Genomic DNA, 25,430 nt, shown 5'->3' with positions numbered 1-25,430 from the left:
TACAGTGCACAAAGCACACCACAAATTCTCAGGATTTCCCACCAAGTATCATTTCTGTATTGAAAACTACTGTAACAAATCCTTTAATCAGAGATTTATTTTTTGTTTCCACATTCCAGTTTTCTATAATACATGAACTTCCAGCTCAGAAAGTCTGGAGACCCTGAGCTCACAGGGTGTGAGGCCGTGTGTCTGGCACTCTCCCCAGCAGGGCAGCCACCACTCCCACACAGCTCATAAGCTGTCTGGGCAGACAGCTGCAGCTTTTCACTGAGTCTGTAGTTACTAAACTGAATGTCCTTTCTCTCGACATCTCAGTCACCAGCTAGCTCTTTGCTTTCATAATGTGTTAGAGCCAATATACTATGCTAAGTGCCCACTTGAACTGCAAGACATCAGACACACTGTTGGCTCTGAGAACACACAAAACCACAACACACGCTTCAGTGTAAGAGATTTACTTCTCTCTCAAAGTAAAAGGTATCCCATGGTTCACATTTACACAAGTAGTGCCTTCTCTTAAATAAATTAAAAACAAAATGTTATCCTGCCTGTAAAATTATAAATATTTCTAGTCCATACTACAGAATGGTAAAACATTTACAAATGCATTATTTCCCAGTAAATAAACACTATGGCACTGAAGCCAGTTTTAAAAAAAAGTCATACATCTAGGATTATGTTTTTAACATTACAAAAATTAAACTAAATAAGGAAAAAGATAAAAGAGAGAGAAGAAATTTTACAAAGTGGCAACAACTATGATCTGAAAGATGTGGAGATGTCTTCTCTCCACTCAGTAAGTGTGCTGCTTCTGGAATGAACATCTGCTTCTGGACAATGACATCAGAAGAGTGCACCTCTCAGTGTTCCGTCAGAGCCACAAAGGACACAGAAATACTTTCCCAACTGGGCAGGAAAGACAGCCCTCAAAACACAGTGACTGTTTACAAATCACACAACAAGGTTTAGCCAGAATACTCAAGATTAGAACTTTGGTGGACCAAACTTTTCAGCTGTAACCTAAGATACAAGTCCACAGGGACATGTCGTGCCATGTTAAGAAAGAAAACATGATTTCATGGTTCAACACGGACTGGCTGAAATGAGACTGTGGGTGACCTAAGCAGCAGTGTCCCTTCAGAAGCACAAAGACATGATTAGAAGAGAAGTCTGAGTCCTGCGGCCTGCCCGTCCCATTGCTCAGCACATGAGAGACACATCCCATCCATCTGCAAAGGCTCGGCTTCTGGATGGCACTGACCCCTTCAGTGGGGAGGAAGACATCTCCACGTCCCAAGTGACTCATTCATCCTATCTACAGGATCTCAAGATCTACATGTCGAACTTCAGGATTTCGTTTCTGGAAAGGAAAATATTTCCACATTATTCATAGCTAAACAAAACCTTCCCCCTCCTACCCCGCCACCCCCAATTCTTTCTGATCACTGGACTAGAGCAACTAAAAACATCTGTTATCCTAGCAAGTAGAGTCTATGCATAAGAAAAAAAAGATCAATGTGAATATATTATAAACAATACAGGAAGCAGCCCTGCTCCCTGAATCTGTTCATGTATTAATACAAAGATGCTTTACGGTTCTCGTGTATGTCAAGCATAGAAGCACTAAAAATCGTAATGTCCCTTTCATAGTGAAAAGAAAATCACTGCAAAACAATACCAATCTGAATGAACATGTTCCTAGCACTGCTTGATATAGTTTGGTAATCCATATGATCGAAGGCAAGTCTGTGCTAAAAAGTGGAGATTAAGTTTTTAAAATAAGTCTGTCCTCATCCCCCTCCCCCGCCCTGACACACACACATACATACACTTATAACTGATAGTTATAGGTACCTGTAACTGATATGATATAATGTAACTGACAGTGAAGCACCACAGCTTTGGAACTGAATACCAACTGTAATCACAACAATGTCCACTGAGATTCCTAGACTCGGCCTGGACAAGGGCTTGTTGAGTGGCTTACATTAAACTTAACAGTGTGACTTTTGTTGTCATTGGGTTTTTGTTTGTTGGAGACAGGGTCTCTCTATATAACCCTGGCTGTCCCAGAAATCACTATGTAGACTAGGCTGGGATCTACCTGTCTCTGCTGGAATTAAAGGCCCACGCCATATGATCAACTATTTGAATGTTCTTTACAATGAAGTGATATTTAAAAAACAAACATCAAACAAACTTAAGTTTCTGTTTTTTTTTTTTAAACTCAGGTTAGCCAGAAGAGACAGTCGAATAAAACTCATTTCATATTCTTTAATCAAAACTATCAAAAGCATCACAGACCGGACACAGAGACATACAGGGGATCCAGCTATCTTTAAGCTAAGTGACTGGAGATGGCTCAGTAGTAAAGAGCTGTTGTTCTTACAGGGCCCAGGTTCAGCTCCAAGAAGCCACACAGTAGCTCACAGCTGCCTGTACCAAGTACCAGAGGAGCCGATGGCCTCTTCTGATACTGTCCATATGTGGACCACAAACCTACACACATATAGGCAAAACACCCATACATATAAAGTGGAAATAATTTTTTCTTTTACTATATTACTAGTAACAGAGCTAATAAGGCAGCACTCCCTCCAACTGCACAGAGAGCACAGACACTGTAAGGGCGTGCCCAGCACTGTAGTCTAGCTTTCCTAATTCTTTCACGAAATCTCATGTTTTTTTGAGGCTTTTTTTGGGGGGTTCAGGGGGTGAGAGACAGGGTTTCTCTGTGTAGCCCTGGCTGTCCTGGAAATCACTCTGTAGACCAGGCTGGCCTCGAATTCATAGAAATCCACTCGTCTCTGCCTCCCAAGGGCTAGGATTAAAGACGTGCACTACTACCACCACCCTGCATTAAAATATTTTCTATTTAAAGACAAAATATTTTTTACTTTCTTAGAGGCCAATAGGATCAACAGTGACAAAAATACAAGAGGTTCAAACCATTATTCTCTACTTTACTGGCTGAGTTCACTTTATTAATTCATCATATCCGTGCCTGTGACATTGTTATGGAGTAAAACAGAGTACACATGTGTACATCTGACAGACTTAGCATGGTGTTTACATGGAATCAGGACTCCAAAAACAATTAGCAGAAAACGATTTCTTGACAAAGAGATAGATCTTACCTTCAGCTCTTTCTCAAGCCTGTCTACTTCAGCTCCTAGAGTATCAATAATATTTTCTCCATGTTTAAGCATAAAGGCTTCTAATTGTTCAGGAGTTTTCACTTCTTGAATTTCCTATAAAGAAAACAAAAGCAGAAAAACAGAATTTTAAAGTTATGGTGGTATATGCATAATTTGTAGTACCATTAAGTCTAATGAAAAATAAAAACTTTAGGCCAAGGCACTGAACCACCCATTTCTAAACAACTTGGGAAGAATGCTACGCAGAGTGAGCGTTGCAAACTAACGGTAAGGCAGACCTTCAACAAGGATTGCTAGGACAATGCTCTTCCATGATGAGACAAACAGCTAACTTCTACTTCAGTCTAGGAAGTAAACAATTCAAAACACATTAAAAGATTTCTTTTCTTTCTTTCTTTCTTTCTTTCTTTCTTTCTTTCTTTCTTTCTTTTTTTTTTTTTTGGCACAAGATAAATAGCATAGAAGAGCTGGACATAGTTCCAGGGGATCTCAGCTCTGGAGGTAAAGACAGGAGGATGGAGCACTAAGATCTCTGGGTGCAGTGGGCATACCATATGGTCTCTCTAAGTTAGAGGCCATCCTGGTCTACATAGCTAGTTCCAGGCCAGGCAGTCCTACATGGTGAGACTTTGATGCAATGGAAAGTACTGTCCTGAATGTGGGAGAAATGGACAAGCTTTGCAAGTTAATTTGTCAGTATCTACGGAAGCCAAAGAGTGTGCATCTGGTACTCTTCATCCTTCCTAAGTCTAGCTGCCCACACCACATCCTTCCCACCCTAAGGAGACTTTCACACATGACCCAGGACACATGTAACAACATCACCAGGTATCACTTCTTCTTCTTTCCTTCTGAGATAGGATGTAGCTGAGGATGCCTTAAAATCACGATCCTTCCCCCGAGCCTAGAACTCCCAGTGCTAGGATGAGAGATCTGTGCTAACACACATAGCCTGGAGCACTATCTTTCACATTTTAACAGGGAAAACAGTATCAATCTCCATTAGAAACAGGAGATGCAAATTGTGTCACTTCACATTCCTAGGCTGTAGTAGCAGTGACAGTAAATGATCTAATGACCCTAAAGCATATAAACCAGCAAGGATCTTAGACATACTGTTAGGCATTTGTATAGAATCACACAATATAAAACCATTTATATTTATATACTATACATACATTTATGTCAGATACTGTGGAACATTCAAAATGTGATATATTACACTAAAAACATGTAGTCCAAAACTCAGAATGAAAGTAACTGGTATCAAGTTCAGCATATTAGTTAACTCTGGGGGTGAAAATAAGACTTAGCAAACCCTGAGCCTGTTTCTGTCATTTTTGTAAGGACCTTAAACAAGCACACACATGATGGATGCTTCTAAGCTGGAAACCCTACATGGTCTGACGCCTACAACACTGTGAGCGCTCATGTGACAGAAAGGCCTCTGGGCAGGGATGGGGCTCCATGGTGGGGTCTGTGTGGCTGCAGGAAGCCCTGCCCTCAGTCCCAGCACATATCCCAGGCATGGTGGCACATATGCAACCCTAGCACTAGGGTGAAGGAGCAGAAGCTTCAGAAGTTCAGTTATCCTGAGGTACACAGTGAGTTTAAGGCCAGACCATGGCTCAAACAAAGGAACAAAGTACAATGATGCCAAAGCACCAAGCCTTTGACTTTTGAATTAAGAATACTCAATACATGCAAATATTTTTTTAAAAAAGGATTTGGAAAATCAGAAATACGGTCCCTAGTATTTTCTATAAGGATACTCAACCTTTGTAGCAAATGCTAAGATCAGACAAAACCAAATAGTAACATTTGTTCTGTTACTGCTGGCTTCTATAAATTGTTTCTTAAATTGTAGCATTTCCCTGTTATCTTTGATAAAAGGTCCACAGGTTGCTAAAAACCACACAATACATATATATCTTATTTTTTTAAGTTACTTTATGTGCACTGTCTCCGAGCATGTCTGTGAAGATGTCAATCTCCTGAAGCTGAAGTTACAGACATTGTGAGCTACCACGTGGATGCTAGGAATTGAACCTGGGTCCTCTGAAAAAGCTATTAACTGCTGAGCTACCTCTCCAGTATCATTTTTTCAAATAAAAAATGTATTTATGATAAAATTGAATCAATTAGGCATAGAAGATTAACAATAATAATAAAATACAATTGTAATAATATATCTGTAATAGAAGTTTTGTGAACACTCCTGTCCTTTCCCTCCACCAGCTCAGGTTGGAGAGCACACACAGACTGGATATGCTACGGGAAGAGATAATTCATGTCCTGGGAACTAACAACTGTTCAGAAAGGCAATTTAAAGTTTATGCTTTTTTCTGGAATTTTCTACTTACTGTATTTTGATTCTGGTAACTTAATCCATAGAAAATAAAACAGTGAAGTGGGTGGGTGTACTGCTGTTTTCTTAATAAGAAAGCATGGATCTGGAGTCAAAGATCAGAATCATGTGACTTCATGTATGTGGTTCTGAAGTCTTAGGCTAATTAGTCTGCTGTCTAAGTTTGCCTGGATGTTAGTTTAGAGTGTTACTGCGTCACCATGCAAGGCTGCTGAGAGAAAATTATATAAAACATGTAACAAGTACTAAGAACTTAATGACTAAGTTTGTTCTTTGGGCTGTCTCCGCTGACTCACTTACTATAAATATGACGTTCTCTATCACACTTGGGAACTAAGAAGTCCACAGCTGAAGTGACTGTAAGACCTTAAAGACAAAAGGAAACTTTAAAGTTGTGTGCTACAGAAGAAAATGATGAATGCACCAACCAAACTTACTTGCATCATTTGGTCAAAATCTTGCTTTTCCAAATATGATCTTGTAACAACTCGTCCATCAAAATCAACTTCTGCCTTAAATCTGACTTTGCCTAATCCCAGATCTGTGGCTTTGACATCATGGATTGCCCTGTGATGAATAACAATGCATGTAAGTCTAAGTGTAACACATCCATCCTTTCCCGGCAGAGAATCCCCAAGGAGTTACTGCTGAGCTCATCACTTTCTAAGATAGATCATATGTTCTGGTTTCTGTGTGCAATGCCATTCGAAAGTGTAAGCATGGTAAATACTGTTTTTATAATAACATATATGTGAATTATCAAACCTGTATTACTAATTCTAAAGTGCTTTTCTAAAATATTACCCTAGTTAACCTTATAAACCTTCCCATAATCTACCCACTCAGCAAATTTCTCAACATTTATGAAAGCAAAACTTTTTGTTGATACCAGTTTTTTTGAGTGTGCAAATAACTCCTTCCTACCACCCTTCCGTCTCTGTGATGACGAGGTTCAGACCAGGGCTGATGCACAGCAGTGCAAACAAGCTACAGCACAAGTGCACTAGTGGCTGCTGTGCTGGCTGGCACGCAGGGTCTTGGCACAGCCCACAGCTACTGTTAGAAAAGGGTGAGTGAAACTGATCCACAGGATTGACGAGGGCAACGGTAACCGAGCACACGCTCAGTGCAGCGCAGACTGTAAGGCAGCCACTTAATGAACGGCTCCGATGAGAACAAAACACAAGGTGGACAGCATTTACGGAAGTGATTTTCTCAGGATCTCTCAGCTAGTGCAAGGCAGACTAGGGCTGCCACACTCCACTTCACCCCACCCACTCAAGCCCAGGCGTTGACTGCACCTTCCTGCCTCCCAGAAGGGAGAGCTGATACATCTGCTTTGCTTTCCTCAACCCTAACTCCCAGGAAGCCGATCTTCCCCAGGGAATAACTGAGAAAGCTTTTATCTGCACTCAGTCCAATTTACTTTCCTTATAGACTATATCAGAAATAAAGACAGGTCCTGAAAATGTAGTTGTGTTAGAATGCCACCTTAAGAAAGACTCTTTGTGCTATCAGAATAATGGGTTCTAATTCCTGAATGATCTTGAACAACTAACTGAGTCCAGGACTCCTAATCCACACAAAGCTTTATCAACTCTTCGAGATGCATGAGAATAAACAACTCAATGACAGTGAAGTCACAAGACAAGTTCATTTGCTTGCATTCTGTCCTCACTCTGTGCTGTGATGTCTTCCTGTTTACTACTTAGGGTGGCTAACTATTCTGATGTGGCTGTTCCTTATGTCCTTCTGAGTGCAGATCACAGCTCTGCTGGACTGTGAACCTGACTGCTTCCACAACTGTGAGCTAAAGAAACCTTTGGTTTTTCTTTAGAAATTCCTGGCTCTCTGGTATCCTGTTACATCAACAGAAATAGTCTATTTAAAGTTTGAACCGATAATCATATTTATTAGTTTTCATCACTGTAGCCAAATATCAAAGATAACAACTTAAGGAGGACTTGGTTTTGGCCCACAGTTTTGAAGGCTTTAAAAAGAGAAGTGTACTCAACCATATCTATTTTCATTAAAGCATTATCCATGGGGTATGCAGATTGAAAACTTGTATGTAGGGAACCCCTTATAAGTGTGTGTGTGTGTGTGTGTGTGTGTGTGTGTGTGTGTGTCACCCAAAGGACATCATAGTCAGGGCTGACCTTACTGATGGGTCACTCTCCAGGAGTTCAGTAAGCCGCTGTACTTGCTCTGGTTGGATGGATCGTCCTAGGAGTGCTTCTGTGTTAGTGTAGATGAGGAATGCCGAGACCACACCTAGTAAGGTGCCCACACCCAAGGAACCCAGGCTGTCATACAATGGATTGCCTAGAAGAATCCCGGAAGAAACCAAAACATTTCCTATTACTTCAGTGTGCCTTAGAGATCAAATAACAAGGATATTGGAAATTCATTTCTGATTCCTTTACTTACTTCTTTTAATGACTACTAATAGTTCTGCTATTCTAGTTACAGATTGAAACAAAGTTAGCTGAGGCATGGTGGTATATGCCTTTAACCTCAGCATTTAGAAGAGGTAGGTAGAGCTCTGTGAGCCTGAGGCCAGCTGAGCCTCCAATGGAAGCTCTAGGCTAGCCAGGGCTACACAGTGAAATCCTGCCCCAAGAAAAAATTTTCTTAGCAAACAAAACTTTAGTGTTTGTGTGCATGCTCATGTATGCACACCACAGTATGTGTATGGAGCTCAGGAGACTAGTGGGGGTGGGGGGAAGGGGGACTTGGTTCTCTTTTCTACTACATAGGTCTTAGAGAACAAACTCAGGTCATCAGCCTTGGCCCTAAGTGTCCTTAGCTGCTGAGATATTTCAATAGCCCTATTTAACTTTTAAAGCAGGAACAGCAACATAGCCTATGATCCCAGCACTCGGGAGGCAGAGGCTAAACCAAAAACTCTTTTGAGTTCAAGGCCACCCTGGTCTAGAGAGCCAGGAACCCATTCTCAAGAGAGAGAGAACTGCTCATTAACAATTTATGACCAATAGCAGGGTAAAGGTCAGCCAGATCAATTGATACTTTCCGAACACTACTTCAGGTCACAGTCAACAGCAGAGAATGCTGCCGCAGCTCACCTAAAGTGATTCTAACTAAGCGAGAAGGCAGGGAACAGGTTGACCCTAGGAGAATTTGACATCACAAGCTGAATGAACTCAAGTGGCTCTCATTTTAAAAAACAAAATGAACTTTCTGTTCCAATTTACCTTTTGGTCCTCAACTGACTTAACCAGCTACCAAAATGAGCAGGAAATAACCTAAAGAATATTAATGCCTATGAACATTAATATCCGGAGCAGAAAGATAGGTGAACAAGAACTTTAATACATACATATTTATTTAAAGTTTCTACACTTGCTTAATGACCTGTGACATTAACTAGTAAATATCAGTCATACTGTCACAGGCAAGGGACTTAGAGTTCAGAGGACCACAGCTCTGACTCACCACTACAAAGGCTTATAATAATCTACTAATGCTTCTTAATACTTCTCATCTGGAGATATGAACCCAAATTCACAAAAGTCTGCATACTTTTACTGACCAAATATGTTACCCTCAGATTGTAAAGTTAGATTAGGAAGTAAATCTTCCCACCCAGCCATTACCGGACTCCTTAGTTACCTGCGTGGCCTGCCTGCTGGTCCCTCCTTCCTGATGAACAGCCTTCCTTTTGCTTTCAAGTCACATGAGTTCCACTACCCTCTTTTTTCCCTCTTCCTTCTTCAATAGCTCTTCCTCTCAGCTAACAGTTTTTTCTACTTTCAACAACAACAACAACAACAACAACACACACACACACAAAATCCTAGATTCTATGGATGAAAGAAAATAGGCGATATTTGCCTAAACCAGATTTATTTCACTAAACATGATTATAGCTTGTTCCATACAAATAAATAAAAAAAAATTACATGGAATTAATAGATAATAATATATTGGCTTAAAGTTTTTCAATGATATGACCAACTTCTCATATATTAGAGAATCAGGTAGTAGAAGAAAGCCATGTGTAGTTAGAGATAGGTTTACCTGTTATGGAGGTAAGGCCCATGCAGGTAGCTGCTATAATCACTCCCAAAACAGCTGCAGTGTCCTCCAATAGAATAACATTTGTACTCGGATCACGACTTTCCATGACTTAATCATTGGGGCAACAGACAAGAAAAGAAAACTTCTGAAATCTTAATTTGCCTCATTAAAAGTCGTTTCAATAAGTAACCATTTGCTAATTAACACGAGAATGTATGAGAGACCATAGTTTTCAAACCCTATCTTTTTAATCTTAAGTGCTGATAACTTATTTAGCCTTTCCAAAATATACAGGCATATGCAGAAATATGACAGTTCACCTAAGTCCATAGAGAAAACATTCCTACGCTCAAAAGTCTCTTTTTCACAGAGTTGATATGTTTTATGAGAGCCACATAGAGAAGACAGTGAGGCATGTTTTATACCATCTGTTAGTAACAAAGCAACAGCACTAAATGTTTTAAGCAGGTAAGAGGAAGTGAGTCTCTGGGTCTAACTACATACCATACTTGTAAAATGACGTGCCCTTGGCCTGAGCGCTCCTTCGAAGTTCATTTATGGCAACAAGAAGTGTTGCTGAAAGAAAAGCATCCGATCAGCAAGGAAGGAACTTCATGTCTCCAAACTTTAAGATGGCATTTCAAAAGATAAATACATAAGCACACCACACTAGCACCATAGTTAGCAATAAGAAAGGCTTTATATTACATGACTCAAATCAGCCATTGTAACAAAACGGATCTCCTATTTCAAAATTATAATGGTTAACACAATCACTCCAGCAGTAGCCTTTATCAACTGAGCAGCCACTGCTGACCAGGCACCCACTAACCATAGTCACTTTGATCCTCCCAACCCTTGGAGGTCTATCAACCAGGGAAAATCACATAAATATGTACATTTACAACCTGTCAATAGGAAATTATATTAATTTTAAAAATGGATGAGGAACTAAAAAGATGGCTTAAGGGTCTGAAGCTCTGCAGTCCTGAAGACTGGAGTTCAGATCTCAGCCCTAGTAACAACAGGGTATCCTGCCAACACCTCTAAGTCCAGCTCTGAGGGATCTGGTGCCCTCTTCTGGCTCCGCATGCTCGTTGGTACAGGTACCCACTGATAAACATGTACATACACTCACAGACATCTACATAATTAGATGTACAATACATGAGTAAATAGCTGTTTTTAAAAGATAGATGAAGGGAATATCAAGTATAGTAAATGATAATGTTTTAGGGATAAAGAACACTAAAATAGGTAGTTTATGTCAATATTAGCAACTAGGTTACAACATTGTTGAAACTGTATTTCAGATTTTTTTGTTTGTTTTGTTTTTCAAGACAGGGCTTCTCAGTGTAGCTTGGCTGTAGATACTATTATACTTAGCATTTTATTCTGATTAACACTGCTAGAAACCAATTTAAAAAATCAGTATCATTATGCTTTTCTACTTCCACGGTCTGGGTAATATTAGACTACTTATGAACACAGTCTACTCCCCTTGCCCTCATCCATTACAGTAACAACCAAAGAACATTACCAGACTTTCTACTAGAAAAGCAGACCGAGCTTAGGTCCCTAACTCCACAGAACAAATTAACAGTGTGGCAAACAGGAACGAATGTGTTGTTGAATATGTGTCACTAGACTGAAAATAAATACCTTGTGACAGTACATACCTCCTTCAGACACCAAAGAACCTGCTAAAATACAATATGCCTGGAAAACAAACATGAAAACAAATAATGAAGCAAGTGTTTCACTAGAGGATTACAGCTGCCCCTATGTAAAGCTTGCACTATCTAGTAGAACTGAACTATAGGCTGTAATACAAGGATCCTTAGATTCTAAGGATCTTGTTGGGAAACAGGAGGACAATAAAATATGGACACAAGCCAGGTTTAGTTACTCACGCCTTTAATCCCAGCACTCGGGAGGCAGAGACAGGCAGATCTCTGAGTTCAAGGCCAGCCTGGTCTACAGAGTGGGTTCTAAGACAACTCGGGCTACACAGAGAAACTTTTGTCTCAAAACCTCCCCACTCCAAAAAAAAAAAAAAAAAAAAAAAAAAAAAAAAAAAAAAAAAAAAAAAAAAAAATGTTTTTAATTAAACAAAAAATTAAAAAAAAAATTCTATTAAAAAAAAGTGCCCCAAGTCAAGGACCCTGAAGCAATACCTATCACACAAGTTTATAGTCCATGATTCCATTAGCTAACAAACAAAGTGCCTCATTCCAATGCAATCCTACTCACTTACTCAAAGACATGTTAAAACTTGAACACAATTAAAAAATACCTATTTACCCTCTAATTTCAAAAATTGCTCTGGCCTGTCAAATGATGTTGTTCAAATTAGATGCTACTAGGCCAACAAGGTACCGTGCCTATAAAGGGGCTGATAAACAAGTTCAGAGCGGGAGAGGCAAATTTTGTCCATTTCATTACACTAAATGTACTATGGTTAAAAACAAAGTAGGAAACTGGACCAGACATGGTGGCGTTTGCCTGTAATCCCAGCACAGGCAGTGTAAGAGAAGAGTAAGGCTGGAATTCAAAGGTTCAAGGACAGTCTGTTTGTCAAAGCAAACACTATCTTAATAACCAAACAGAAAATAAAATAAGACTAGTTTAACTGACTAGTTATTATATAAATATGTAATGGAATGTTAAAATAAGACTGATTATATACTCTTCTATAACCCCAAACAGGAAAAAAAGTTCTAAGCTCACTCTCATTCTAGGATGTTCTAATAGCAGAATGAATTATTTCATCTGCTGGGGCTTTCAGGAGGAGGGAGGGGTCTCTCTCCACCCATCAGACCACACCCTGACTTTACACCTAGCAGTACTGAAGACAAGCTGGAGAGGAAAGAGGCCGAAGGTGAACGCATCTATGATGAATGTGTTGAGTTGCTGAGATCGCTCAATGGGCTGAATAAGTGCACCCAAGAGTTTGAAGAGTATAACAAACTGTGTCTGATAGAAGCTGTAGGCAAGAGTACTGAAGGTGGCTGTCAGAAGAGAGGAAAAAAACCACAGTGCCCCACAGGAAGTAAAATGTCTCTTAGCATAGGGACCTGAGTTGGAGTCTTCTGAAATGTCTAAGAGGCATTTTTGTCACATGCCCAAAATTATCCCCTGCGACACAAAAGCTGAGGGGACAGCATATGACCAGTCTGTGTAGACCCAAGGAGTCAGAACAGCAAAGCAGCTCAGTCTCTAAGACATGTCCATGAAAAACAAGTAGTTTTTAAAGATCTTCAGAGAAGACTACCGATAGTGTTTGTTGTTCCCTGCCCAGTGTTGGGTACGGCCTACTGAGCCTAAGAGCCTTGGTTTGACAAAACTGAAAGTGACCATCTTGCTTTTCCTATTCCCCAGTGCAGGGCCTTTCTGATGGAGGCCTCAGAGGAAAAACTAAAACAAAAAGCAAACAAAAAACCCTCCTATTTTGCTTTTAACATTAAATGTAGTTCTGACTTCGGACAACTGACTGGAAACTGTAATTACTAATATAAGGCCACTCTTGGCACTATAAGTGCATGGAGTTCTTTTTGTTCTTCAATAACATCTCTAGAAAAGTCTGTAAACCTGCCCAAGATTTTAGCTAAAGAGGATATGCTAATAATAAAACCTATGGAGAGCCTCTTGTTTAACATTACCAAATTACGGGCTAGAGCTGGCTCAGTAGCTAGGAGCCCAGGCTGTTCTATCAGAGGCCCTGGGTTTGATTCCCAGCACCCACCAGGCAGCTCAGAGCCTGGTGTAATTAATTCCAGTCGCAGGAAAGCCAGTGTCCTCTTTGCCTTTGCCTCCATCAGGCATACACGTGGCAGACATTCATGCAGGCAAAACAGTCAGACACAGGAAACAAGTAGAAACTGTCTAAAATCACCCTATTATGTAGATTCAGAGATCGTAAACACTCATGTGTAAAACAAAACCACAACTGACTAACTTGTGTGACACAGCCAGGAGGCAAATTATTTCTATTCTCTAATACAATATGGCAAAGGTTTCCACTAGGTCACAGTACTCCAAAGTGAGAGTGGGGGAGAGGAGGATCACCCATAGGAGGGATTCCATTGGTTGAGGATGAAGCAATCCCATGACTCCATGATACCAAGAGAGTCCTGCGCCCATCATGAAAATACCAACACCACTAATCAATGAAGAAATATAGCGCATATTTGAAAAGCCGTACCTGAAAGATAAAAAGATCATATAGTTTACAAAAATGAACACTGATTTTCAAAATGTTTAATAAATCAATGAAAACAAACAAAATCATTCTTAGACTATTATATTGGTATAGTTCTATATATTAAATACTATGAGTATGAAGCTCAAATTTCAATAAAAACAATATACAAAATACAAGACCTTTGCAAAAAATACAAGACCTTTGAAAATATTACCCATAATTTTATTGCTTAATCCTGAACAGTTTAACATGAAACTTACTGCTGGCTCTGAAGAGTTTAGCATACAAGTAAACCAATAAACTCAGTTTTCTGCATGTTTTCATGGATAATTTTGAAAACAACAATTATTTTTCTAAGTATCTTTGGTCAAAATGAACCATTACTTTGTATTATTTTAAGTACCAATACAGCACTCTCAGGCAGGACACCTGAAAATTATGAAATACTATGAGAAGTAGAAATGTTTCCTGAGAAATGTACTCTTAAACCCAAACTACACTCTCTGGTAGATACACATTCAAACAGCGATTCTTAATTTGGAATTATTATTGAAGTTCTCTTTGCAAAGATATAGTCAAACTATAGAGAATTCAAGTTTATTAATGCAACAATATTTTACAAATTTGACTTAGAAAAAAAATTATTTTTAAGGTTTTTTCCAAACTATATGCCAATTTGAATTAATGAATAAATTAAGTTGTGCAGCTTTTATTTTATGTATCTTCAAGGCACTACGATTCTGTTTTTTTTTTTTTCCTTCAGTTTGTTATTGTTGTTTGGGGATGGGCAATGAAACCAGGTTTCTTTGTGTAGCCCTAGCTGTCCTGGAAAGCACTCTATAGACAAGGCAGGCCTTGAACAGCAAAGATCTGCTTGTCTCTGCCTCCAAAGTGCTGGGATTAAAGGCATGTGCTACCACACCTGGCTTGCACTGTAGGTTCTTAGTGAAAACTTGTATTATGTAGCTCTGCACTGCCTGCTACATTAAGTACCATGTGGCTATCATATCTAAATTTCCTTAAACTACTGTCCAAAAGTATCACTGTACTAGGTAGTGCTAAAATGGGCTATTTAAAGTACTTAAGAAACAATCTTTGGAACATAAAATTTTTAATTTTTACCCTTTTATTTAAATTTTTGGTATAAAAAAATCAGTAAGAAAATTTTTTTTCAAGAGATAATAAAATATAGTAGATGTACAATTAGTTAACATTTGCTCTCTAGACTAGATAACTTATAATTCTAAAATTATCATTACTATTGTTATTATTAAAACAGTAGTGCCCTGGTTTCAAGTAAGAAAAGGTATATATAAAGCACTAAAATGGACATCTTCACAGAGATAAAGATGCATCTTTTGCCTTAACTTGATCAATCTGTATTAATGAAGCTAGTTAAAATAACAATGGCTCTGGAGCTCAAACATGGGGTGGCTGTTAATAGATGCAACAAAAATAAATAGCTACATCAGGACACTGACATACTCAAAGCAATATATTCTAAAAAAAAAAAAACTTACTTTATAAATATCTAATTTTGAAATGTTATCAAAAGATTTCTCAATAATAATAAGAACATTAAAGAAAAAGTAAGTATGAAATATGCATTTTAAAAAAGGTTAACATCAAAATTTTAGATTATGTAGCCAACTAAGTTTGGGATGAAATATATTCCTTGAAACAAAATCAAACAGAACTTTAAGGTAAGTGTTTTGTCATTACCAAATACAGAGAAGATCTCTAGGCTGCTTTATAAAGCATCAAAATAATTTCAATTCCATTTTCAAATTATGCCTTGAGTTTACTTTGACCATTGCATTTTCCATGCTACAAAGGAAATGACCAAATCCTGAACAACCGGATGTTATATAAACTTCCAATCTCTGAAATTCCTTAGTTTTATTTCAGTGACTTACGGGTGAGAAGAATCTGGTGTTTGAATAGACTTGCTGATGCCCAGTGCTAGCAAACCCTATGAAGAAGAGTGAACAGTAAGTACTTATTACCAAGATGGAGAATACAGTGAGTAAGCCACTTTGGAAGATGGAGAGAACAGCAACAAAGAAATCATAAATGCACATAAATGTCCTAGTTTCAGGACTTAAAAAAAAAAATAAAGATAAACCCAAAGGGACTCAAAACTGCACTGTTTATACGGACAAAAAAACTTGACAGATAGCCGGGCACGGAGGCCCACACTTAAATTCCTAGCACTTGAAGAGGTATAAGGCAGGAGAATCAAGTTTGAGTGGATCTGGAGCTGCATAGAGACACATCTCAAAACAATGAAATCAGACCAAAATAAACCAAGACAATAACCACAGGAATCTAAAATTCCATCAGTAAGCAACACAAATATGGCTTTTATAGCAGTTTTGAATAGCAAGCCCGAAAGAAGTTCAGTCTTCTGCATTGACATGGGAAAAGCTCTTAGATGACCCACCCAGTGAGGGTCTTATATGTGGGCCAGTCTGAACTACTATGGTTCAAGGCTCTGTCACAAACAAAACAAGACACTACTCTACGGGCATTATGACCGGGAAGCATCAGTCTACAGATCATTATCTTACCCACATCGAATTCTTTCCCATTCTATTTCCCTGTCTTTAGTGGTCCTGGGGATAAATCTCCTGCCTTGTAGTCTAAGCAACCATTCGCCACTGATCTGTGCCCCAGCCCTTCTTTAGTTCTTTCTAAAATTCTCAGTAATAGTTTACAGTTTTCATTGTAAAAGTTCTCTGCACCTTTTGCTAGATTTATTAATGTTTTGTGATACTATTATTACTATTATACACATAGAAAAATTTAGACATCATTCTGTATTTGCCGGCAGTGGAAATGCATTGATTTGTATCTATTCGTTTTGACTAGTAAACCAACTTTACATTTTTGAAACAATGTTTACTTGACTACATTATGACTTTTATATATTGCTTGATCTCATTTGGTTATATTTTGAAGAATTGCTATGTATGTCCCTGAAGGATACTGATTTGTGTGTATGTTTTCTCACGTAAGGACATCGTAAGTTTTCATATCATACCTATGCTATCTCCATAGAGTTGAAAAGCCATTGCTTTCTCTTATCTTTCAAAGTCTGTACACTGTGGGTATTATTTTCTTAAAAGCTATCTAAGTTCTCTTGATACTGTCTCCATAGGTAACTAAGGGTTTCTTTATCTTCTTCAGTCTTATCTCTGGTTCTAGTATAGGTGATTTCCATTATTATAATTAAAGACTGACTTTTTTCTAGGATTTAGCTTTCTGTCAATGTTATCAAGTGAGATTTTTGTGTCAGACATTAAGTTTTTTAGTTCTAAAAGTCCCATTAAGTTCTTTTCTATCGCCTGCCAATTGAGTCTATTTTATTAACTATTTTCCTTCTAGCTGAGCCCAATTGTCTTGTTCCTTGCACTGTCTAGTAGTATTCTGCTCCTACCTAGAATAATGAGCTGAACTCTGTGAATGTCAAACTAAGTGTTTGGGCTGGGAGGTCTATTATCTTCTCTAAAGAGCATGGTGCTTTGTTCTTGCAAACAAATTATTTATAAAGTCGTTCATTTACATTTCTGGGAAGTCTGTTGAGAAAGGTTCTAGAACAGCCTTTATACTAGAGATAATTACGCTCTACTGCTAAGGTATGAGACTTGGGCTGACCTGGCTACCTCACTTGGTCAGTGTATATATGGTAGCCCTGTGTAAGCACTAGGAATTACTCAGCTTGTTGCCTGTCTGGTATTTATGAGCACAGCTTGTACATAGATAATTTAACATTCAGCAAAAAACTAAAAAATATCTCTATGCAGAGTATGTACTTTTTTTTTTTAAACTCAGAGTTCCTCTGAGGAACTCTGCCTTCTAGTTTCCAACCACTTCAGATTCCTTGTACTTTGATATTTCTCATCCCACTACTCCAAAGGTCAGAAAGTATAGGAGAAATCAAATCTTATCTCAGAGGTATGGTCTTGAGCTTCTATTATTCAATGTTTGAAAATAGTTATATTTTTTATCTAGGTTTTTATTGTTGATGCATCAAAAGACTAAATTCAATCTCTGTGAGCCCTTCATGGTTAAAGTAGAAGTTCTAGACATAATATTCTGCAACTTGACCTTTTCACTCAATTTTTCATGGTTATTGCTCCAGTTAAAAGCTATCATAGTCTTAAAAACCCATACATAATATTTGTACTGGCCAGTTTTATGCCAACTTGACACAAGCTATAGTCACCTGAGAGGATGGGACCTCAATTGAGAAAATGCCTCCATAAGACAGAGCTATAGGCAAGTATATAGAATATTTTCTTAATTGTGATTGATGGGTGAGGGTCACGCCACCCCCGAGCTGGTAGTCCTGGGTTCTATAAAAAAAAGAAGGCTCATTAAGCCAGAAGGAGCAAGCCCATAAACAGTTTGAGTTCCTGCTCTGACTTCCTTGGTAATGGACTACAAGGTGTAAACCAAATTAACCCTTTCATGCCCGACTTGTTTTTCATCACGGCAATAATATTGTTCTAAGTAGGACAATATTTTATAGAATAAAAACTTAAGATTTATCACCAATGTTCTAAAAATTAATACTAAAACTATTTTCTTTCTTTATCCTTATGTCTTTAAGGTTTTAAGCTCCCAACATAAATCTAGTATAAATAAAATGCTTTTACATTTATTCTCCTTCCACTTAATACGGTGCTGACTGGAAAAATACTATATTGAAAGTGGTTATTAAATATTTACTGATGGCTTAGTAGGTAAAGTGTTTCCCATGCAAGCATGAGCACTGGAGCTAGGATTCCCAGCACCTAAATGCTGGATGGAGTAATGCTAGCTATCCCATAATCCTGGCTCTTGGAAGGCAGACAGGGGCACTGGAATACGCTGGCTGGAATAAGACTAGCTAAATTGGTGACTTCTGTGCTCACATAAGAGACCTGCCTCAATACCTAAGATGGAACGCAACTGAGGCAAACACCTGTGTCAACCTCTGGCCTCCTCACATGCACACACCCTGCACACCCACACACACCTCACAGACCAGACATACAAAAAAGAAACCAAATCCCAGGTAAAGACTGCTAAACACTAACAGCAACCACCTACCTTCTCCCTTTACTTTTACAGTGGTTCTAACCTACTTGACAGTGCGATGCATTCTTAGGGTTAATTTGTAAATATGACTACTCTGCCTATTCTCTATTATTCCTTTGAACTTTATCTTAAATGTTTTTTTTTTTTTTTGGCTGCACAGTGATGGGGATCAAAGCCAGGGCCTCTCACTTACTAATCGCCCACTTTACCACTGAGCTAAAGTAGCAGCCTTAAATATACATTCTGTATACTTAAATATACACCCTGTATCTTTCACTGAAAATTCTCTCAAATTTGTTCCAACATAAATCTAGTATAAATAAATATGGGAAGGATAACATATATTTTAAACTGTGACACAAATATATAAGTAAAATTTCTAGAGTGTTCTTTATAAAGGATTGGGTTTTAAGTATTTACAATTTGGACCAGACAGAATTTAAAAGCTATTTTAATTTTGTTTTTAAATCTTCATGTGCAAAATCATGGGAAAGAATTCAAAGTACAGAGTATAATATGAAAGTATGTCAACCAATCAATAGCACTCTATCTTTATTCGAAAAATTTTACTAGTTCTTACAGTAATTAAGAACTTATATTTAGCTGGGTATCATAGCACACACCTTTAATCCCAGCACTCTGGAGGCAGATCTCTGGGGTTTGAAGCCAGCCTGGTCTACAGAGTGAGTTCCACGATAGCTATCACTGTATTCAGAAACTCCTTTTAAGAATCTCTCCTGGGGTTAGAGAGATGGCTCAGAGGTAAAATATTCTTCCAAAGGAGCTGAGTTCAATTCCAAGCACCCATATAGTAGCTCACAATTGTCTGTAAACTCCAGTTCCAGGTGATCTGACAGCCTCATACAGACATACAGGCAAAATACCAATGAACATGAAAGAAAGAAAGAAAGAAAGAAAGAAAGAAAGAAAGAAAGAAAGAAAGAAAGAGAGAGAGAGAGAGAGAAGAGAGAGAGAGAGAGAGAGCGCTAGCTAGCTCTTTTTACAATGGCTGGAGAGTTAGCTCAGTAGTCAAAGGCACTTGTTCTTGCAAAGGACTTGGGTTCAATTCCCAGCACCCACATGGAGGCATACCACCTCCTCAGGGAGCAGGCATACTTGTACATGGAGGCAAAATACTCACACACACAAAATAAAAATAATAAAAAAAAAAATCTCTTTTATAAAATACTGTGAGCAAACACAAAGTAAATGAGAGACTTAAATTCCTTCCCAGACAGAGTCTTACTATATAGCTCCAGCTGTCCAGGAACACTTTGTAAACCAGGCTGTCCTCGAACTTACAGAGATCCACCTGCCTCTGCTCCTGGGTGCTAGACTTAAAGGTGTAGGCCACCAAGCCCAATGAAACTTAAGTTTTCAATGCTTTAGTTTCTTTTATAAAATATATAGTATTTTTTTTTCTTTCTTTCTTTCTTTCTTTTTTTGGTTTTTGGTTTTTGGAGACAGGGTTTCTCTGTATAGCCTTGGCTGTCCTGGAACTCACTCTGTAGACCAGGCTGGCCTCGAACTCAGAAATCCGCCTGCCCGGCAATATATAGTATTTTCAAATAACTGCAAATATCGCTCATATTTTAAATCATGTCTATATTATTTCTCATGTCACAGACAATATAAACAGCATATACATTACTGTTAAACCCTCTTGTTAGAGTAACAGGGGTAGGGATGGGGCTGGAGAGAGGGTTCATTCACTAAGAGCACTGGCTACCCTTCCAGAGGACCTGGGTTTGAGTCGCAGAACCTGCATGGAGGCATGTAACTCCAGTCCAAAGGGAGCCCATGTCCTCTTGGGGTATCAGACATCCATATGATACACAGATATACATGCAGACATAATATCCATACACATAAAATAAACAAACCTTAAAAACAAGAAAAAAATGATAAAGGCAAAGTCTCCACAGTATAGACAGTGTGCTCCCTCCCCTCTGTGTGCCTGTGTGTTTTGAGACAGGGTCTCTCTGTGTAACTCCAGCTGGAACTCACTAAATAATACAGACCAGTCTGAGTTCAAACTCACAGGGATGTACCTACTCCCTCTTGAGTGCTGGATGCGTGCTAACATGCCTATTTCTTTCTCGTATTTTTAATCCACAGTTAATTGTGATGATATGTAAGCACATATACATCATATATTCTGTGATGCAGAACCCACCTATATAGAGTCATTGCTCTTAAATGCTCAAATTTAAAAAGCTGTTTTTTCCTCAAGGCCACCTACAGAATATTTTTTAACAGTTAACTTTCTGACTAAAGCCCATAAGAAGTAACTTAAAGTGAATGAAGTATTTTCTTCTCACCTGGTTACAGGTATCAGATAATGAATGTATAGCTTCTGAGAACATACTTGCTGAACCCGTATAAATCCAGGCAAGAAATTTAAAGAAGCAGTTTAAGCCATTACTAGGGAGAAAGAAAACAATTTAACATATGTTTGAATTAATATTTTCCATCAAAAATTAACTGATTTTATACTAGATTTTATTAAAAGCAAATAAAAAAGAACTTCCTATAGTTCAGGTCTAAATATGAAAAGTACAGATTATAATATCATTAAAGTACACAAGTAAGAGGCAATGCTATATGTTGTAGACTTTTATTTCCTAATACTGTATTTATTACCACCAGGTAATCTTAACTATTGCTATGGTTTTAATTATCATCTGTAGACTAATAATTCATAATTCTCAATCTCTATCCTAGATCTCCCCTAACCCCAGAGCTTAACAATATACATTAAGAATAATACTTATCAAATACATATTGCGCACTAAATACTATGCTAATCGGATTATATATTACATACATTCCTCACAGGAAGGCTATAATTATTATCCCCATTCTCCTGACAGAAAGAACTAACCCTGCTGAGGATCTCCTCAAGGGCACCCTGACACCCGTATAGACAACTCAAACTAAAAACCAAATATTGTTTCCTCTCTTCCTGTCCTGCCCCGATTCCTGATGCTCCTGTCAGAGTAACGTTTGCTCATTGTCCAGGCAGAAACCTGGACAGCACTGTTGACACCAGTTCTAAGTATTCTAATTAGACACCATCACCCTTAGTACTTACTGGAAAAGCTTTTCTCTAGTCTCATGCTCTCCAATGCTACAAGGCTTATGTATTATACATTTCTAAATCCTATCATAATTTCATAAAATATGCATTTTAAGAAATAAAAAACTACTGAATTGTAAAATTAATGCTTTTATAAACCCTGAAATTAATAATAAAATGCAAAAGGATAAACAAAATAAGAATCAAGAAGCCAGAAGAGGAAAAAAAGTCAGTTATAAAAACATTAAGTTTCTCCCAAAGTGGGAGAAAAACATAAGCACAAATATTCTCCTTAGTAGCTGTGACCTGAGTCATGATGGCCAATGTAACTTAATATCCACTTCAGAAATACACAAAACCCAATACAAATGTCTATATGGACCTGTACCCTTCCCATATATTTTCATTGGGCCATGACACAGGCTCAACTTCCTTCTAAAATAATGAAAGCTACAGTCAACTATATGCAGCTAGCCACCAAGTAATACATTTGTATGTTCAAGGACACACATATTAAAAGGTATATATTCGCCGGGCAGTGGTGGCGCACGCCTTTAATCCCAGCACTTGGGAGGCAGAGGCAGGCGGATTTCTGAGTTTGAGGCCAGCCTGGTCTACAGAGTGCGCTCCAGTGCAGCCAGGGCTACACAGAGAAACCCTGTCTCGAAAAAACAAAAAACAAAAAACAAAAAAAGTATATATTCTATTTGAAAAGCCTTGTTGTACAAAACTCACATGCAAATAGCAACCATCACCACTTTTCCTGGTCCCTTAAGGAACACTGAGACTGCTCTGGAGCGTGGCTGTAAGACAAGAAAGAACAAAGACAGGCAAAGTCTCTCAGAGAAGCACAGTAGGCAGTGGTTCTGATACAATACAATATTTACCTTCTCTCAAATCCTCTAAACAAGGAGGCTTACTATTAAATTCATTTCATCCAAAATTTCTCAGGAGATGTAGTCTGGGCCTAGGGAGCTGGCTCAGCTGTTGAAGAGCATGCGCTATCCACGCACTGTCCTTGTTGAGAACCCTAGTTTGGTTCCTAGCACCCATCTTGGGTGGATCACAACAGCCTATATAACTCCAGGCCCAGGTGATCTGACATCCTCTTCTGTCCTCTGAGGGCACCTGTGTCACATGGCTCATCTGCCCTCCTACTGACACACACCATATGCACAATAAAATAAATCATAAAGTATGTAGATAACTGAAAACACATTTGGGTACTTTCCCAAAACCTCAAATGATTATTTATTCTCTAATTTTCACAATTAAGTTTGTTTTATATTGTTACAAGAACTGCCACCAAGCCTGATGACCTGAGCTCCCCAGTTGGTAGAAGGAGCACCGTGGCATACGCACAATGCATAAATAAGTGAATATTAAGTTTTTACAACAGATGCCAGAGAGGACTCCCAGGGAAAGATGCACAAACTGCTCAAAGCACCTCTGGTTCATTTCAAAGCAAGACTGTGACTGTGGAGCTAACCTTATTCAGTGGAGATAAAAGTCCTTTCAAGGCCCTAAAGGACCACCCTGAATTCACAAAGTCAGGATCCCAAGGAAAGGCACAACAGACTCAAGGAGAAATGGCTGAAAGGGACATTGCAAACTTAGATTATGAGAGGGTGAGCTACTGCCCTGAGGAGAGAATGCTGCTGGCAAACCAAGGACACTGGGACTTTATTTCTTGCTGCTAGAGTCCTGTGAGACAAAGAGCATAACAGGAAGAGTGCATCCACAGTAAAACCATAAAGAAGGCATGTAATTTCAGCAAGCAGGGCTGTCTGTATGAACAGATAGATAGAAGAGGCAGCCTGACGTCACCGGCCTAAGCTATTCCACACGGTAATGAAGTAACAGTTTACCTTGCAACACAGCAGAAATTGTAGCTCCCAAGACATGAAAAGACTGTGACCTTCACTCAGAAAGGGGTCAAGAAGAAACCAGAGTCAACATGGCTGGACAGAGGGGCAGCTCGAGTTAAGATCCAACTACAATGGTCAGCTGTGCCCAGTTCTGACCTGTGTGAGAGGGACTCAAGTACCAAATGCAACCCAGACAAAAGACAATTTGCACAGGTAGCCTTTGGCCCAGATATGCATTAATGTGGTTTTGAGCAAAAACTCTCACTCTGTAGTCCTTGTCAGCTCTAATTTGTGGTAATCTTTGCACTTCAGACTTCCAAGTGCTGGTATGCCAAACATTAACTGTGACACCCAAGTATGGCATTAACTCTTTCTTTTCATTTGTGTGTGTGTGTGTGTGTGTGTGTGTGTGTGTGTGTGAGAGAGAGAGAGAGAGAGAGAGAGAGAGAGAGAGAGAGAGAGAGAGAGAGAGAGAGATTGAGAGATTGATTCTTCTGAGCTATAACCTTACTATGTAGCCCTGACTGGCCTACAAGTCACTATGTAGACCAGGCTAACTTTGAACATGAAGAGATTCTGTTCTCCTGATTCTGCCTCCTTAATGCTGGAACCATCAACATATCCACCATTAACTTCTTGATGGAAGACCCCTCCCAGCCAAGTTGAAATGGGAAGTCTATTCTGTACATAGACGACTTTGAAATCTTGGATGTGGTTTGTGTCTTTGATAAGAGCCATTTCAGTGGGATAAAAACCCAATTGGACTGAATTTAAGAGACAAGAGTAAGTGAAATAAAGAAGGAAACTTTCTATACTTCTAATGTTAATTCTTTCTTATAGAAAAAATAGTATTTAGGAGTATGTGTAGATAAAAGCTAGTATATCTGATGATGAAAAAACTAGGTACTTCCATCAAATTGCAAATGGTCTTTGACTTACATGACTAGGTCTCTAAACCACTGCAAATGTAAAATATAGTAGACTGAAACTACAATGTACCAAGTTTGTCAAATACATACATACTATTAAAAATATACCCTTACCTTTGTGTTTCCCAAGAAATCACCATATTCTCTTAATATTCTTTGGTTTCTAAACAGCCCTATATGAATTAGAAGATAAGTCTAGGTCATATACATTCTTACTAATCAGTTTATATTAACACGACTGTTCTCTATTAAAAGACTCTATTAAATGGTTGAGGGTATAGCTCAATAGGCAGAATGCTTGCTTATCATTTACAAAGTTCACCTCTCAGAACCTGCATGTCAGGTGCAGCGCACACCTGTAATCCTAGCATTCAGGGGGTAGAAACAGGTGGATCAAGAGTTCTAGGTCATCTTTGGCTGCACAACAAATTTGAAGCTAGCCTGGGTTATGTGAGACGCTGACCAGCCCCCTCCTCTGAAGTAATGTATTCAGGAGGTTTCTTTCCACAGATATTATATTGATATCTATGAAGAACAAGATGTACACGTATATGCATGTGCATGGTACTTTCCTATTTATATTATGTGAATGTTTACATACAAGGTGCTGGAGAGAAGGCACAGCAGTTTAAAAAGCTTGCTGCTTAACTGTGAGAACCAGAGTTTGGATCCCATGTTGATTAGCTAGTTTACAT

General features: G+C 38.6%; 1 protein-coding gene across 3 annotated transcripts in view; it reads right to left on the bottom strand.

Moving 5' to 3' along the window:
* Positions 1-442: 442 nt before the first annotated feature.
* The window catches only part of Slc30a9 (solute carrier family 30 member 9), a 51,594-nt gene continuing 26,606 nt past the window's right edge, over positions 443-25,430 (bottom strand). For 2 of the 3 annotated variants that reach the window (XM_034508555.2, XM_076938618.1), the window contains exons 7-18: positions 24,850-24,908; positions 22,674-22,741; positions 21,181-21,283; positions 15,691-15,746; positions 13,639-13,774; positions 11,250-11,289; positions 10,075-10,146; positions 9,571-9,678; positions 7,689-7,854; positions 5,967-6,096; positions 3,141-3,254; positions 443-1,363 (exon numbers count right to left, since the gene is read on the bottom strand). In XM_034508555.2, the coding sequence (XP_034364446.1) occupies positions 1,319-1,363; positions 3,141-3,254; positions 5,967-6,096; positions 7,689-7,854; positions 9,571-9,678; positions 10,075-10,146; positions 11,250-11,289; positions 13,639-13,774; positions 15,691-15,746; positions 21,181-21,283; positions 22,674-22,741; positions 24,850-24,908 (1,097 nt within the window). In that variant the 3' untranslated portion in view covers positions 443-1,318. The remainder of the gene's footprint in view (positions 1,364-3,140; positions 3,255-5,966; positions 6,097-7,688; positions 7,855-9,570; positions 9,679-10,074; positions 10,147-11,249; positions 11,290-13,638; positions 13,775-15,690; positions 15,747-21,180; positions 21,284-22,673; positions 22,742-24,849; positions 24,909-25,430) is intronic. The other variant, XM_076938619.1, reaches the window with a different exon arrangement.

This window comes from Arvicanthis niloticus, chromosome 7, assembly GCF_011762505.2.
Source record: "Arvicanthis niloticus isolate mArvNil1 chromosome 7, mArvNil1.pat.X, whole genome shotgun sequence".
Lineage (NCBI taxonomy): Eukaryota > Metazoa > Chordata > Mammalia > Rodentia > Muridae > Arvicanthis > Arvicanthis niloticus.
This window is presented reverse-complemented; position numbering and strand designations above follow the sequence as displayed.